Raw genomic sequence first — 14,103 nt, 5'->3', positions numbered from 1 at the left:
TTGGATAAACTACTGAGCACACATAATGGAAAATAAGCGTTAGATATATTTATTTATAATTACGTTATGTAAGCTCTACTATATCATTAGGGAAATAAATAGAAATAATGAGAGAATAATTATAGTTAGAGATAAGTTTCAGGTTATTTGAGATGGGGAAAAGGCATACTTTCATCCTCAATGGGAAAAAATGGGGTAGCGCCTCCTCCCCAAAAGCTCATGTATTTTATGTATTTTATGCAAAGCATTATATAGAGCATTTACCTTAGGTAAAAAATAAGAACTCACTTCACCCATTGTAATGCAATTTCTTGTGGAAGCAGTGGCCATGAGCAAAAACATACTCTGCTGTACACAGTGGGTTTGCTGGTGGTAGACATGTAAAATGGAAAAACAGACGGGGGCAAAGAAATAGAGTGTCACCTGATCTCTTTGTGTGAAACTACATTACATGTTTGTAAAAACTGAGTGTGCAAAGAGATTAATTTGCAAGACACAAAAAACGAATTTGTACTTGTATTTTCCACCCAACTCCTTTGAACTTCAGACAAGTGTTCACTGGGGAGTTGATAATGGCTGCACAAATCAGAGATAAACAAAGCAGTCAAACACAAAACTGTAAGCCTCTGGAGAGCTGGTAAAATGAAAAGGGCTAATAGTTGTCTTATTTTTAGACTTTTGCTTTTTTATAACAGCAAACACACATGCAATAAATCACATCTTACCCAAAAAAGAGCTTTATTGAACACAGATGTAAAATCTTTTTTTTTCTGGTTTATGTCATAAGTTGCAAGGATGTAATTTTTAAAATTCTGGGTGTAAAAATCTACAGATTAAAGCAAAAAAAAAGAAAAAAAAGAAAAAAAAGAAAAAAAAGAAAAAAGGAGCCTTGGTTTTGTATCTTTATTATTACATCTTGTGCTTTTGTATGAATACTCACAAATGTTACCTAATGGAGCCCTCAATTAAAATAATTTACCTAATTAATTTGCATATCATCTTCTGCTTCTTTTTGATATTTTTGTAATGTGAGGGGACAAAGAAAGGGTGATATTCCAGAATGAAACCATAAGTAAAAAAAGAGTCTGTTACATGAAGCTATAAATTCAGATCTTTTCGGCAAAAAGAAAGCATGGAGAAAGGAGAAAAATGAAAGGAGTCTTTAGATATCATCATAATCAACAATGTAAGGGAGATTTTACAATACATTTTCAAAAACCAGCTGGTTAAGGTATCCAATGATCTCAGGTAGTTCCAAAGTCATTCTTTACAGTTTGTGTAAAAGCAGAGCTACACTCGCTAGATTAATAAAATATTTGTTTTTGTCAGAATCCACACAGCTGGAAACACAGGGCAGAGGCAGGAAAACCTATATTTCATCCAGCGGGTTGCTAGTTTTCAGTGTAACCCTGTCCTTAAAGATTGTGATGCTGAGGCTCTCTTAGCACTGTAGTCCCTGTATGTCAGAGAAATGTCTTTGCATGCCTAGGGACCTCTTGGATTGGGTTGGGGGCTAACTCTTGAATCGCTTTTGGTGAGCCAGGGCAAACTCCGCCTAGCTTTTCACCCCAGTATACCACAGGCCCAACACCAGTGCGCCTAGTCCTCTGGCTTGGTGACTGTGAAAACGTTCTGCCGTCACTCTCCTTCTCTCAGCACAGTTTTTCTCCTTTCCGTTTGAAGGTGAGGATGGTGTCTGTTGCATGCTGAAAGGCCATTACTGCTGAGGGAGGTAACTGCCTTCATCAGAACCAAGACAGCCATAGGTGGGCTTCTTTTTGCTCATTCCAGAAGCCGGGTCATCCATAAACATCGTCTAGCCTTTGACGTAACATCGGCCGTTAATTCCGGTATTACTATTGGCCTATAAACCGTGCCTTTGGGCCAGGATTGTGTAGAAAATAGCCCAGCAGCGGCACTGGAATACATCGTTGAACTTTCGTTTGAACTTCAGGGATGCAGTTTTATTTGAAATCTGAAGGCACTTGGTTTCATGGCAGAAAGTGGCTCCCATTCCTCGGGTTGACAAGCTGCTGAAATGGGACGTACAAGAGCGTAACCGCCTTTTCAAACCTCACGAGCAACTCTCCTCCAGGCTGCCACAATGATACGTGGGCACAGTGTCGTGGAACAACAATCAGAAAGTCATGCAGGGTTAAAACATAGATATGAGGATTTTTACTCCCACTTTTTATGGGGGTATACTGAACAGAAAACTCAGGTTGCTGATTTTTTTCGCTGAAAAGGGAGGTATTGTTATCTGTTGCAAGTAAAGGAAGGCAAAAAAACTTGATAAGCTTTGAGATCATGTGGGTCACTGGAGGAAAACTAACAGCCAAAGGCAAAAGTGCTTGCCAGGGTTAATCATGCCTTCATGAAGGTCGAGGGGGTTTATAAACCTTCTTCAATCAGTCAGCCAGGTAAGCTTTTGTGTTTATATTCTATACCACTTCCTTTCAAATAGATATAAATCCTTGGCCAAAAGAAAATTGTTCTGAAGAGAAAAACAAATCCACAGAATACAGACCGACTTTATGGAACAAACCTCAGCAATGTCCTTGTGCTTTACAAAGATTCTCCCTTTCAATTCCCCAAAACCATGTCTGTAACAGGGTAGCCTGGGGTGCACCCGAAACAAGACCGTCCATAAAGAGCAAATAAACAATATTCCATCCTGCCCTTGGGAGCGTTCTATGCATATATTTATTCAAAAATAATATAATCTTCATGATCTTTATTCATTTTTGTATAGTTTTTTTCCATAGTTTTTTATTTGTTTTTGTTTTTTGTTGTTTTTTCATTGTTTTTTCGCTCCCAATTGAGCCCCAGGTGTGCTGCTCTTTCCCTCTGTAGTTTGACTGGATGAATCTTTGGTAATTATATATTGAAGGTCCAGGTACACAGGCTCCTCCTTGGTATAAGAGCCAGGTGAATACTTTTATAGCCTCTGCCGCTGCAAGGTCACCTCCGATTGACGAAAACAGCCAGGAGCAGGGTGACACATAAATGCCATATAAGGGGCGGAGTGGAACAGGCTGCAGACCTCAGATCTGTTGGCAGAGTGGAGGAAACTGAATAAGAAGTCTGAACGCATTAAGTCAAGTTTTGCAATGCCCCATTTATTTTCTGAAACCATACTGACTGATAATCATAAAACACTAAATTTCATTGGCTAGCCAACAAACTTTCAAAACTCTATTCTGATCTGGTGGCCTTTTCACAATTTTGCAAGCAACCAAAAGGAAAGGCTCCTTTGAGCTGAATTAACTGGCAACACTACAAGGTGGATGAGCTGTTGTATCTTCCATGGTACTGATGTCTCAAATCATCAGGAAAAAATAACAACCAATAAATGGGGGTGTCATCGTAATAAAATAATGTACTTACTAGGTGGAGGGTCTCCGCACTCTCCCTCCTCAATAGTCACATCATCTATGGCAATATCCCCTTCAATCCCGGGGCCACGGATACCTTCCAACACCATCTGCACACACAGAGGGAACACAGAGGAGAAAAGATATTCACAACCAGAAGTTAGAATTCCTCCATTTGGTTGGTATCCATTATGAATGTTCATCTTGATTTAATGTTTAAATATTCTCGGGTTCCAAAGGTATTTATGAATAATTTTCAAACCTTTCTTATTTTCCCTCTGCACTGCATGAACTAGTTCCATGAAGTTATAAAATCTTGCTACAACAAGACATGCATTTTCTCATACAGAAAATATATTAAAAAGTTAATTGTGTGTTAACTTATACAGTATTCTCAGATTCTCAGTATTCCTCCAAGACAGTGATGTCCTGTTTGTGACTAAGAACCTGATTTTCTCATTTTGATCTATTAATTGCCAACAAATAATAATAACCCGAGAATCTGATCCCTAGGTTGAATGATCAAATAACCACATTTCAAACTGTTAGCTTCGGATATTTATTTTCTGACTGCGCCAAGACTTTGGTTCTGTGCTGATGGACATTTTCTATATCAGCTTATGCCCTTTCTCTAATTAATGTCCTGCTATTGCCGTGCATACCAAGAACCAGACATTACTCAAGTCATTTTCACACTTCCCACACCAATTTCCTGCAGACTCCACCTCTGCCCAAAATCTTTTGAATAACCAAAATTACTGTGCATTTTTTTCTTGGGCTATGGAGCATTCTGAGAGACACAAAAAAAATAAAAAAGACACTGCGGTCGCATGTGATTGGCTGTAGTGTCAATCCTTCCCTATCACAGAATGCAACCCGGCGACCTCAATTTTCTCTGAGCTTCTAATGTAGTTGAGCTGTCACCTTGAATTGGTTTAATACATCCTTGCGTCTAAGGTGGAAGTGTGACGAATGTTCTGGATACAAAATGGCTGTCAAGCGTTACTGAAGTAGCACACGATGGTAGCTGAGATGGAGTCCCTCTCCCACTTTGAGTTTGCGTAGTGCTATGTGTGCAAGCCCATGCCGAGTGAGCGGTTCACAAACAGGCTACCAGCTTACAGACCTCCCCCCATCTACAATTGATCGAAATAACACATGGTTGGTTGCGTTATGGTTGATCGTCTGGGGGGGGCAGGGTTCAACTTTCTTTTCCAAATCATCTCAACACTGTACTGTGCTGCGGTAGCATCATCGTGGTCGTAGAGGACCAACGTACCATGTACCTTGCCTTCTTTTTTTTTGCATTGCTAAATAAAGTCACGGCCAAATCCATTCTCTCTGCCCCATCTTGATGGCAGGATTTGAAGGGCACAAGTGTACCATCAAGACTAATGTATCAAAACCTTTGGAATAGGTGAGGAAGTATTCATCATACACTCCAAATGTACATAAAGATTTTAAGAAAAACATAAAATATTATAATTCACTTGCTCTTCTTCCATTGAACATACACCATTATTATCAGTAAATACTGCATTTTACATGATAAAGGGATGGCTTTCAAAAGGAGGATCTTTTATTCTGACAAACTGATTGGTCTCCACTGCAAGCTCACCGCTGAACTGGGTGATGGATAAGAAGCACTTACTGTAACTAATAATCTCCATTTATGGCTCATTTTAAAGGTACATTAAGAGTCATATCTAATTTATCCTATAGCCTGCTTGACTGCTTAAAAACAAATCACTACTTAGACAACAAAATGTACATCGCCAGATTCTCCAGATCAGTTTCATAGCTTCTTGGCCAAGTTCTAAGGAAACCTGTTGAGTCCGAGCTAGAAAACAACAGCAACTTGAATGTGAAGAGAGCTATTTTGGATTAGAAAAATGTATTTTGATAAAAGAATCATCAAGATGCAAGTACTGGATGTACCGGGAATGAGAGCAATGTACGTACATTACATATGGACATTTACATTCATCTGAATGATTTATTCAGCGAACTCAGGCACTGTCCTGAAACGACAAGCTAGCTGTAAGTCTACTACAGATTTCAGTCCAGAGGTTGCTGTCTCTGACACAGCCCCTATGCATTACCTGTTCATGCTATACAGAACTGTAAAATTTCATCCCATTTTTTAATGCAATCAACCAGCTTAAAGTTCATTGTCACACTATACACACAATATGGGAAACTGTAGGAAGGAGACATGTGCATTCTTTCCATACCATGTCTACCCCATCTTGCTTATTCCCAAGTGGCTACTCTTTCTTTCCCCCCATCTCGACTCTCTCTTGGGCTGAGCACCTCCCAAATAAGCATGAGAGAATCCTGAAATAAAATGATTTCAAATAAGCCTGTTGGCCGTGTCTATTAGAGCAGCCTGTAGCGTGGTGGTTAAGGTACATGACTGGGTGTAGCTACAATAAGATGCGCACAGCCGTCGGGCCCTTGAGCAAGGCCCTTAACCCTGCATTGCTCCAGGGGAGGACTGTCTCCTGCTTAGTCTAATCAACTGTACGTCGCTCTGGATAAGAGCCTCTGTCAAATGCCATTAATGTAATACCATGAATGTAAAGGTTAAAATGGTTACTATGGCTACAGATGCGATTCATCACAAGATTGGGGAAATGGTGATTCCAAATCCCATACATACACATACTCTGCTGTGCTGTAATATGTACCATATACAGTGGGCTCCAGAATGATTGGCAAAAAAGCTACATATAATAATGCTGCCAATTGTCCAGAGGCACTATTTAAGATCAATGGCACAAGGAATTCAACAAATGTGGCTATGAACAAACTATAAACAAAAATATCATCAAAATTCTGAACTCTGAAAGTAAAAAAAATGGACGCCAGCTTTTAAATGGAAATAAAACATCTTTGTGAATGTGCCAGGTTTGATGAAGCTAATTAAATCGATTGTGAAGAATCGGGCTGAGGCATATTGGATTTTTATGTCCCTGCAATATGAGCACTCCTCTCCAGAGATCAGCCATGTCTAACTTTTGCAATGCTCAGCAGAACCAATAAAAAAAAAAATCAATACACTTGACTGAAAATCCCACTGAGGGGGAATCCTGGTGTTTAGTTAACTGATCTTACTCTGTCACAGTGAGACACTTTGGGGGTAGGGATATATTCACAAACATGCCAGCCTACAAACAACCTTAATGGTTGAAGCTGAGTGATTGAACCTATTCTCACAGTGCAAGTGCATAATAAAATATCAGGTTCAGCCCTGCAGAGAGCACACAGCCTGCTACTAAGTAATGAAAGCCTGACTAGCGCTTTCTAATGCTATTCCTGGCCAGGTAGGTCATTCCTTATGTGTGATGTGATTCTGGTTGTGTATGTTCTCTTTCAGAAGATTAGCTGCCCACCAACCTAGGCTCAGAATAGGACTCTGTGCAACAGATGACAACCGCCAACTGTTGTTGCTAGGAAAACAGGTGGATGGTTCATGGAGCCACTAACCTGAAAAGCTGATGTCGGATGGATGTTCACTTTGGCTTGCTTCCAGCGGTCACCTTGATTTCCACTCAGTGTCCATACAGGACTCTCGGTCATGGTCTGACTCTTCAATCGCAAATAGGCATTCAGCGTACCTTTAGATAAAAAAAAGCAAACAACCATTATACACAGCTGATATTGATATCGGGGAGCCTGTTTGTTTATGGTTAATATTGGCAAAAGAATCTGGCAGAAATTGATGTTTTTTCTACTTTAAGTATTACCTTGCCTTTCCATGTTCAAGTACAGATGTACATAGTCACCACCCAACACTGAAAATCACTCATTTAGCCCACTTCTGTACATGCTTCATTATTTCAGGCAGAAAAGGGTGGGCAAGCATGAAATCACGAAATGTAACAGCACTTAAGTTCTTTAAATGGTTGGATTTGCATTTAGATCATGCGCGTACATATTGATTTCATTTTGTCTGAATGTCCTTGAATGTATTGCAGCTATGCATTTTAACTTTAATTGCTCCGCTTTCTCCTTCATCTCCGAGTCGACACACAGGCTGAGAGTGGGTTCTGATCAGAGATGCTGCATACAGTGCAAAAAAGATGCTTTCTGTAGGAAGCAGCATGTTGAAGAGGGCTTTGTGAAACTACACATTTGGTTCTTCCAGCGCCAACCATAGCAGAGTGATAGCAGAACGTTTTGGTAGCACGGAGGAAATTGGATTATATGTCCACTGCGCCTGTGGGAATCTAATGGTTATGTATATGCAGTGACACAGTGGAAAGAGTTCCGGCGAGCAAATTCATTGAGCGTAAGCTACATTCATGTTTGAAAAAACATGTTCCTCTCCTCTATTCTTCTCACCCCATAGAAGATATACTTTTCTCTCCTGTTTCACTCAGCCTTTGAGTGTTTCTTCACCACTTGACACTTGAGTGCCACATACAAGTCTGAGGCGCAAAAAGGCCCTCGGCAAAAGCCCGGCCACAGCTGCCACCTTTGGTATCAATCATGGAGGTGTTCAAATCTCTTCACCACCTTGCCACACGCTCACTGATCTAAGCCTGTCAGGCTTGCAGTAAAAAAAGATTCAACTGTAAGACGCAGTATATGTGGAACCATATAACTTTTGCACTATACACTATAGGGTCAACATTACAACCAAAAAATAAAATTACTCAAAAAGATTCTATGCTCTGTTCTTCTTGTTCAATGAGATTGTCTAAGAAGGGAAAGGAAGCACAAACACCAGAGGAGCTCATAGTTATCCTCCTATAATTATCTGATGTCAACAGATTGGCTCTGATTTTCCTTTGTGAATAAAGTCAGTATTACTGCCAGTATAAAAACACATTCTGACCCACAGTATTCACTGGCCGTCTTAACATTCCTCCTTGACATTTGTTAAGAGCATGAAATGAATGTTACATTTTGGTCTCCCTGTCTGGGAAGCTAACTCTTGTGTCCTGTACAGGAGATGACGGCAAAGCAAATATCTTTTCAAATGGTGAAGGTGCAGTCACACAGTGGTAAACTGCAGTCTCCTGGGATGGCCTTCAACAGGATGAATCACATGATTACAAAGATTGATTCCCCACAGAGATACTGTGTAAGCAGTCAGGTTTTGGCTTAGGCAGACCTTCTCCTTCCTGCTCTTGTAGATATACATAATTACTTACATATAAGGATACAAACAAAAATGAATTAGATCAAGATCAAATTAATTAGATCATACGAGTACAGTACTGAATGCACAATATTTTTTTTATCTATTCCAGGTCTCTGTATCTTTCTAATGGGCCACAGCAAGCCTGTATAGTACATTGCTTGCATATCATTTCACGTTCTGATAGTGATTTTCCACAATTACCTAAAAAATGCTAACAGCGGATTAAGTGAATTCAAGCTTTGTTGTGCATAATTATTGTTCCCAAAGGATTTGTGGGTGCCTTTTCCAACACAATCGAATGCACTTCAAGAAGATCAGAAGAACAAAAAAGAAACTAGATCAGGGAATATACAGGCAGTGGAGCCATGCATGGAAGTTTATCCTCCCTCAGGGACAATCATCACACCCTTTCATTTGAGTGCCCTTAAACCTGACTCCTTACAATGGCATCGCAAGAACTGCAATGAAGAGACAACCAGTTCAAAAGGCAGTGCAAAGTAGACACAAGATACCAGTTACAAGATACCACCTATCCAGTTGCCAAATCCAAGTGCAAACCAATTGTTTAGCGAGATATATCCAAACATTGTACACAGCTTTTTCCTTTGTTCCTTAAACATGGGCAAACTAGGTACCACATATAGAGTTACAAGATATCACCCTACCAAGTTGGGTAGCGCAGTGTTATTCTGCTGGATACCTCAGGTGTCAGGTGGGGTCTTGTAACTGTATATGTGGTACCTAGTTTGCCCATGTTTAAGAATTGTTAAAGGAACAAAGACTGAGAAAATTATGAAAGAAATTAGATTAATCTATAAAAGGTCTTTATCGACAATTTGTGACCCATCAGAAGTCGTTGTATTTCACACAAATCAATGTTTGTCAAAAATGTTAAATGTTTGGCTGTCGTAATTTTGTAGAATGTTATCTTGGCTTTCGAGGAGCTGAAGCTTTGTCGGACGGATGTTTATTAAGTAGCTTTACTTTATTTAGCTCTGCTAAAATTGAGAAAATAACAAAGAGAAGATGGTATGTTTATCTACTTAATCAGACGCGGAGATGGGATGCAGCCGACCATGTGATAACCAATTGCAAGGAATCTGCATTTGCGTTGGTGTGCGAACATCTCGGCTAGCTCGCCCAGCAGGGATGCACAAAGTGTGCTGGGCAAAGTAAGCAGAGTTTCATTTGTAAATAGTATTGGAGAAAGAGAGAGACTGAGAAAGGGATATGGTTGGTAGAGGGGTTAAGAGCTGACAAAATAGCAAAGTGCAAAGTCTCCACGCAGAAAGACACCCTGTCAGGACTGGAACCCTTGACATTGTTGTTGTTAGGTGATGGTGTTATCCACTGCACCACCATGCTGCCACATAGCTTATGCTACAAACCTCTCTATAAAAATCTATATCTACAACTGTCATGAAACTATGGAAGGAGATATGCAATGAGACTAAAACATACCTTTTAGGTAGCCAATAATGTGTTGTTTTTAAGTTGCATGACATTTGAATTTCCCTCTGGGCCTCTCTTTCCCATGGTCACTATCACATGGAAGACGCATGTCAAATTGCTCCACAAAAATAGGTATGTTGCCATATGGATTTGCTGTAATGGATTTCCCCATTGGGATTTTTAGTTAGTGGCAGCATTTATTTGATTGCATAAACACAAATGTATTCATATAAACACTTCCAAATTCATTGATAACTGCAATCAAATAAATTATATATGGCCTAACATTTATATTTCTAATTCATCATGATGTATATTTCTTCTGTTCAGAAAAATGGGCACATCCATGCTCTATGGAAAGGCAACAGCATTAGCTTGTCCATGTGACAGCAGTCCTACAATGGTTGTAAGGACAATATTGAGGGATAAATGGCAATTATTCACTTATTTGGGGTTTGTGGGAGTTAGAAGCTTATAAATATGCTGAGATATGCATTTAATTAGAAGAGAAATTGATCATTTCAACTTTTTTGACCAGTTGCCATGGTGTATAATGTCAGAAATATTTTATTATATAATTTATGTCATGATGAAAAAATAGGAATGTGAACATTAACTGAAGCTCCTGACCCGTATCTACATGATTGTATGCATTGCACTGCTGCCACACAATTGGCTGATTAGATAATAGCATGAATAAGTAGGTGTAGTAAAGTAATAAGTTCCTAATAAAGTGCTCGGTGAGTGTATATTACAGTACAGAGAATCTTTTTCCAGGCTATTGTACTTGTCCCTTCATGAATATTCACAACTCATCACAATGTAATTTTGGAAAGCTTTGGTTTCAACTGCAGGGAGACAGATTGTGCACTGTTAAGAATACGGTGTTGAGTATTAGCAGGGTCTGTAGCATCTGTGTAGTAGCACCAGGGTCCACCAGTTCCATCACAAGTAGGAATGCATTTTATTAGCCTGCATTCATCAGGCTTTGGATTTGTTCCTTAGTCCTTGGGGTTGGAACGACCTCAGATGAACTCAAAGGCTGAAGATTATCAGCAGTGTCTTACATTGGCCTCTGGAGTTTTCTAATCCTTTCCTATGTTTTAGCTGACAACGATTTGGGGAAACAAATCACATCACTGACACCACGGTTTCTTTGTACATTAGCTTCACAGAGAAACCGCGGAAAAATCCCAACAGGGTTTACTTAAGATTCATTAGTAGAGAGTGCTAATGCGATTCTGATTTCAGTCACACTGCCTGCATTTTGTTTGTAATCACCTGCTTTGTATTAGTTTCTTATACATTATGGAGAAAAATAGTGCACTGTAATGCCTTTGGTGTGTTGTACTGGGTTGATAATATTTAAAACAGGCAGATTATTTAGACAGTGTGAAATTGTGGAAAATTCCTACAACAAGATACTCATACAATATATATGTCATGACAACAGCGGAGAATGTCCTCAGAGAATTTAACTGATTTACCACCGCTGTGCACACACAAGAATCCTAGTAATAATAATAACAATAATAATAATAATAACTGAATAAAAAATGATTGTATTTTATTATTTTCATTATCAAACATCCATGCCACCCCTGCGAAAAAGCAATTTCCCCCTTAAATTTAATAACTGGTTTCATCACCTTTAGCAGCAATACTTGCAACCTTCCTTCCTATAATTTGATATCAGTCTTTCACATCATTGTGGAGGAATATTGACCCACTCTTTTGCTTTAATAAAGACAAATTGGTAGGTTTTTGAGCATGAACTGCTCCATTCAGGTTGTGCAACATCATCTCTATACGAGTTTGACTTTGACTAGACCACTCCAAAACTACAATTCAGGTTCTATCAATTAGATGTGGACTTTTTTATTTTGGATTATTGTTTTATTACATAGCTCAATTTCCTTCAGCTCATGGACTGATGACCAGACATTCTCCTGAAGACCTTTCTGGTACAGAGCAGAATTCATGGTTCCTTCAATAGTGACAAGCTGTCCAGGTCCTGAGGCAGCAAAACATCCAGACAGCATCACACTAACTTCACCATGTCTTAATTTCGGTAGTGTATGATGTCCTTACATCATGGGAAATAGGGCACTTGCTTTACGCCAGAAGAAGAAGGCTTGGGGATCATCCAGGTGCTTTTTTGCAGTTGTGAGATTAGCATTGATGTTTCTCTTGGTTTCCACCTTGTAACTCTCTCATAAATCAATTTTTTTGCTCTTACTTATTATAGAGTCATGAACACTGATATAGCTGAGGCTGGAGAGGCCTGCAGGTCTCTGGATGTTCATCTGGGATCATGTTTGACTTGCTGGAATAGTTGTCACTGTGCCCTTGCAGGAATTGAACGGGAGAGGCCAGTCACTCCTGTTCTCACCACTGTTCCAATTGTTCTCCATTTGGTGATAATGGCTCTCACTGTGGTTCAGTCCCACTGCCTTATAAATGGTTTTGTAACCCTTTCCAGACTGATATATTTCAACAACTTTTCTAATCTCGTCTGGACTTTCCTTTGAGATATCAAACTATTCGATTGCAGTTATTGCTGCGGTTTGGAAAGGTTGTGCCTCCAGTTTCTAAGATTAAGGGGGCAATTACTTTTTCACAGGGGTGATTTGGGTATTTGACACTTTTTTCATGAAAGAAATGAAATAGTAATTTCAAAAATGAGTTTTGTGTTTACTCAGGTTCCCTTTTCTAATATTACATTTTGTCTGAAACCGTTCTGTGTTAAAAATACAAAATAATAGAGGAAATCAAGAAGGGGAATCAGGACATACTTTTTCATGGCACTGTAATACAAAATACAATAATAACATAATGATAACTGGCAGCACCATTTAAACAATTATGAATTAACATGAAATATAGCAAGAGAAATAGCACAAAGGGAAGATGCTAGTCTTCTCATTCCTGTAAACACAGCCTTGGTCTTTTCTGCCTTTTAGCATCACACAGAATGCAGAGCCCGTGCCACGTCAACGAGAGGGATCAATCCGAGCAAATGGGAAATGTCAAGGCCGGCCTAACCTTTGCTAAGTGGTTGCGGACCTTTAGCCTTGGTACGATGTGCACTCCTAACTGCCAGGCGGCCTGACAGCTCGCACCCTGGCTCTGCTTGTCGATAAGCCCTTATATGGATTCATCTTCCATGACACCACAGAGCACCACAGTTTCCCTCCACCTGACTTATCCATGAGACACTCTTTCTACACAGATGGGGAGAAGAACCTTTGGCAATGTTCATCCTATACACAGTTATTCAACCAGCATGGATGGGAGTGCATCTGGAGCACATCAAGAGGTACCGATAATGCAACAATGTGTCTTGCGTTTTGCTCAACAGACACCCAATTAATTCTATTTCAAGACACACAACTTTCACAAAAGTTCAGGAGACTCAAGAAGTGTAGGAGATGCAATGAGTGTGCCTTGGAGGTACTGGGGGCTGTCTCCATATTCATCTCGACACAAGTGTCACTTGTGACTCTTGCAATCTGGCATGGGATTGCATCCAGTTCCCGAGGACACTATCAACTGCACTTTTTAGAGCAGGGTATTACCTGCAGTTATTTCAGGTGACATATCTTACTCAACAGTGCAGTAGCACTGATCCATCTGAGAATCGAACCTGCAGCTGCAGGTTAGCAACCTAGTTCCAAACACCTGTGCCACACTAGCGAGAGCTGCCAAATACAAAATTATAACAGCATATGTGCTCATGTTACCTTCAGGAATCACGGAAACGAGCATGGAAACGTTTTCTCTGTGGAAATGACGGGCTGCAGGGCTGAAATCTTACCTATGTGTTTCCCGTACATGTGGTAGTAGAAGCTGAAGCAGTAGGCTTGGTGGTAGGGGTTGGTGGTGCCATATGGGTTTTTGGGGGCAATGTTAAAGGTTGGACTCAGCAGACGTGCTTTGTCTCCCTCCATTCGTGGTCTTGAAGTCTCGATGTACATGTAGAACCCTGAATGGTGCCATAAACAGATTACATATATTAATGACTCAAAATCAGTTATGTCCTGTCTATATGGAGATATTACCTCTGACCAAAGTTTGCAACGATGATGTTCTGAACTAGCCTTGTATGCCAGGTCTCTTTTGTGA

At 39.9% G+C, this 14,103-nt stretch overlaps 1 protein-coding gene across 1 annotated transcript in view; it reads right to left on the bottom strand.

Annotated features, from left to right (window-relative positions):
* Nucleotides 1–501: 501 nt before the first annotated feature.
* Nucleotides 502–14,103, bottom strand: part of mdga2a (MAM domain containing glycosylphosphatidylinositol anchor 2a) — a 246,608-nt gene continuing 233,006 nt past the window's right edge. Inside the window, exons 14-17 of the mRNA XM_061247358.1 lie at nt 13,796–13,963; nt 6,864–6,994; nt 3,388–3,484; nt 502–3,050 (exon numbers count right to left, since the gene is read on the bottom strand). Coding sequence (XP_061103342.1) covers nt 2,962–3,050; nt 3,388–3,484; nt 6,864–6,994; nt 13,796–13,963 — 485 coding nt within the window. The 3' untranslated portion in view covers nt 502–2,961. The remainder of the gene's footprint in view (nt 3,051–3,387; nt 3,485–6,863; nt 6,995–13,795; nt 13,964–14,103) is intronic.

Source organism: Conger conger, chromosome 1 (assembly GCF_963514075.1).
Source record: "Conger conger chromosome 1, fConCon1.1, whole genome shotgun sequence".
Lineage (NCBI taxonomy): Eukaryota > Metazoa > Chordata > Actinopteri > Anguilliformes > Congridae > Conger > Conger conger.
The sequence above is the reverse complement of the archived record's forward strand: the minus strand, read 5'-3'. Positions and strand labels throughout refer to the sequence as shown.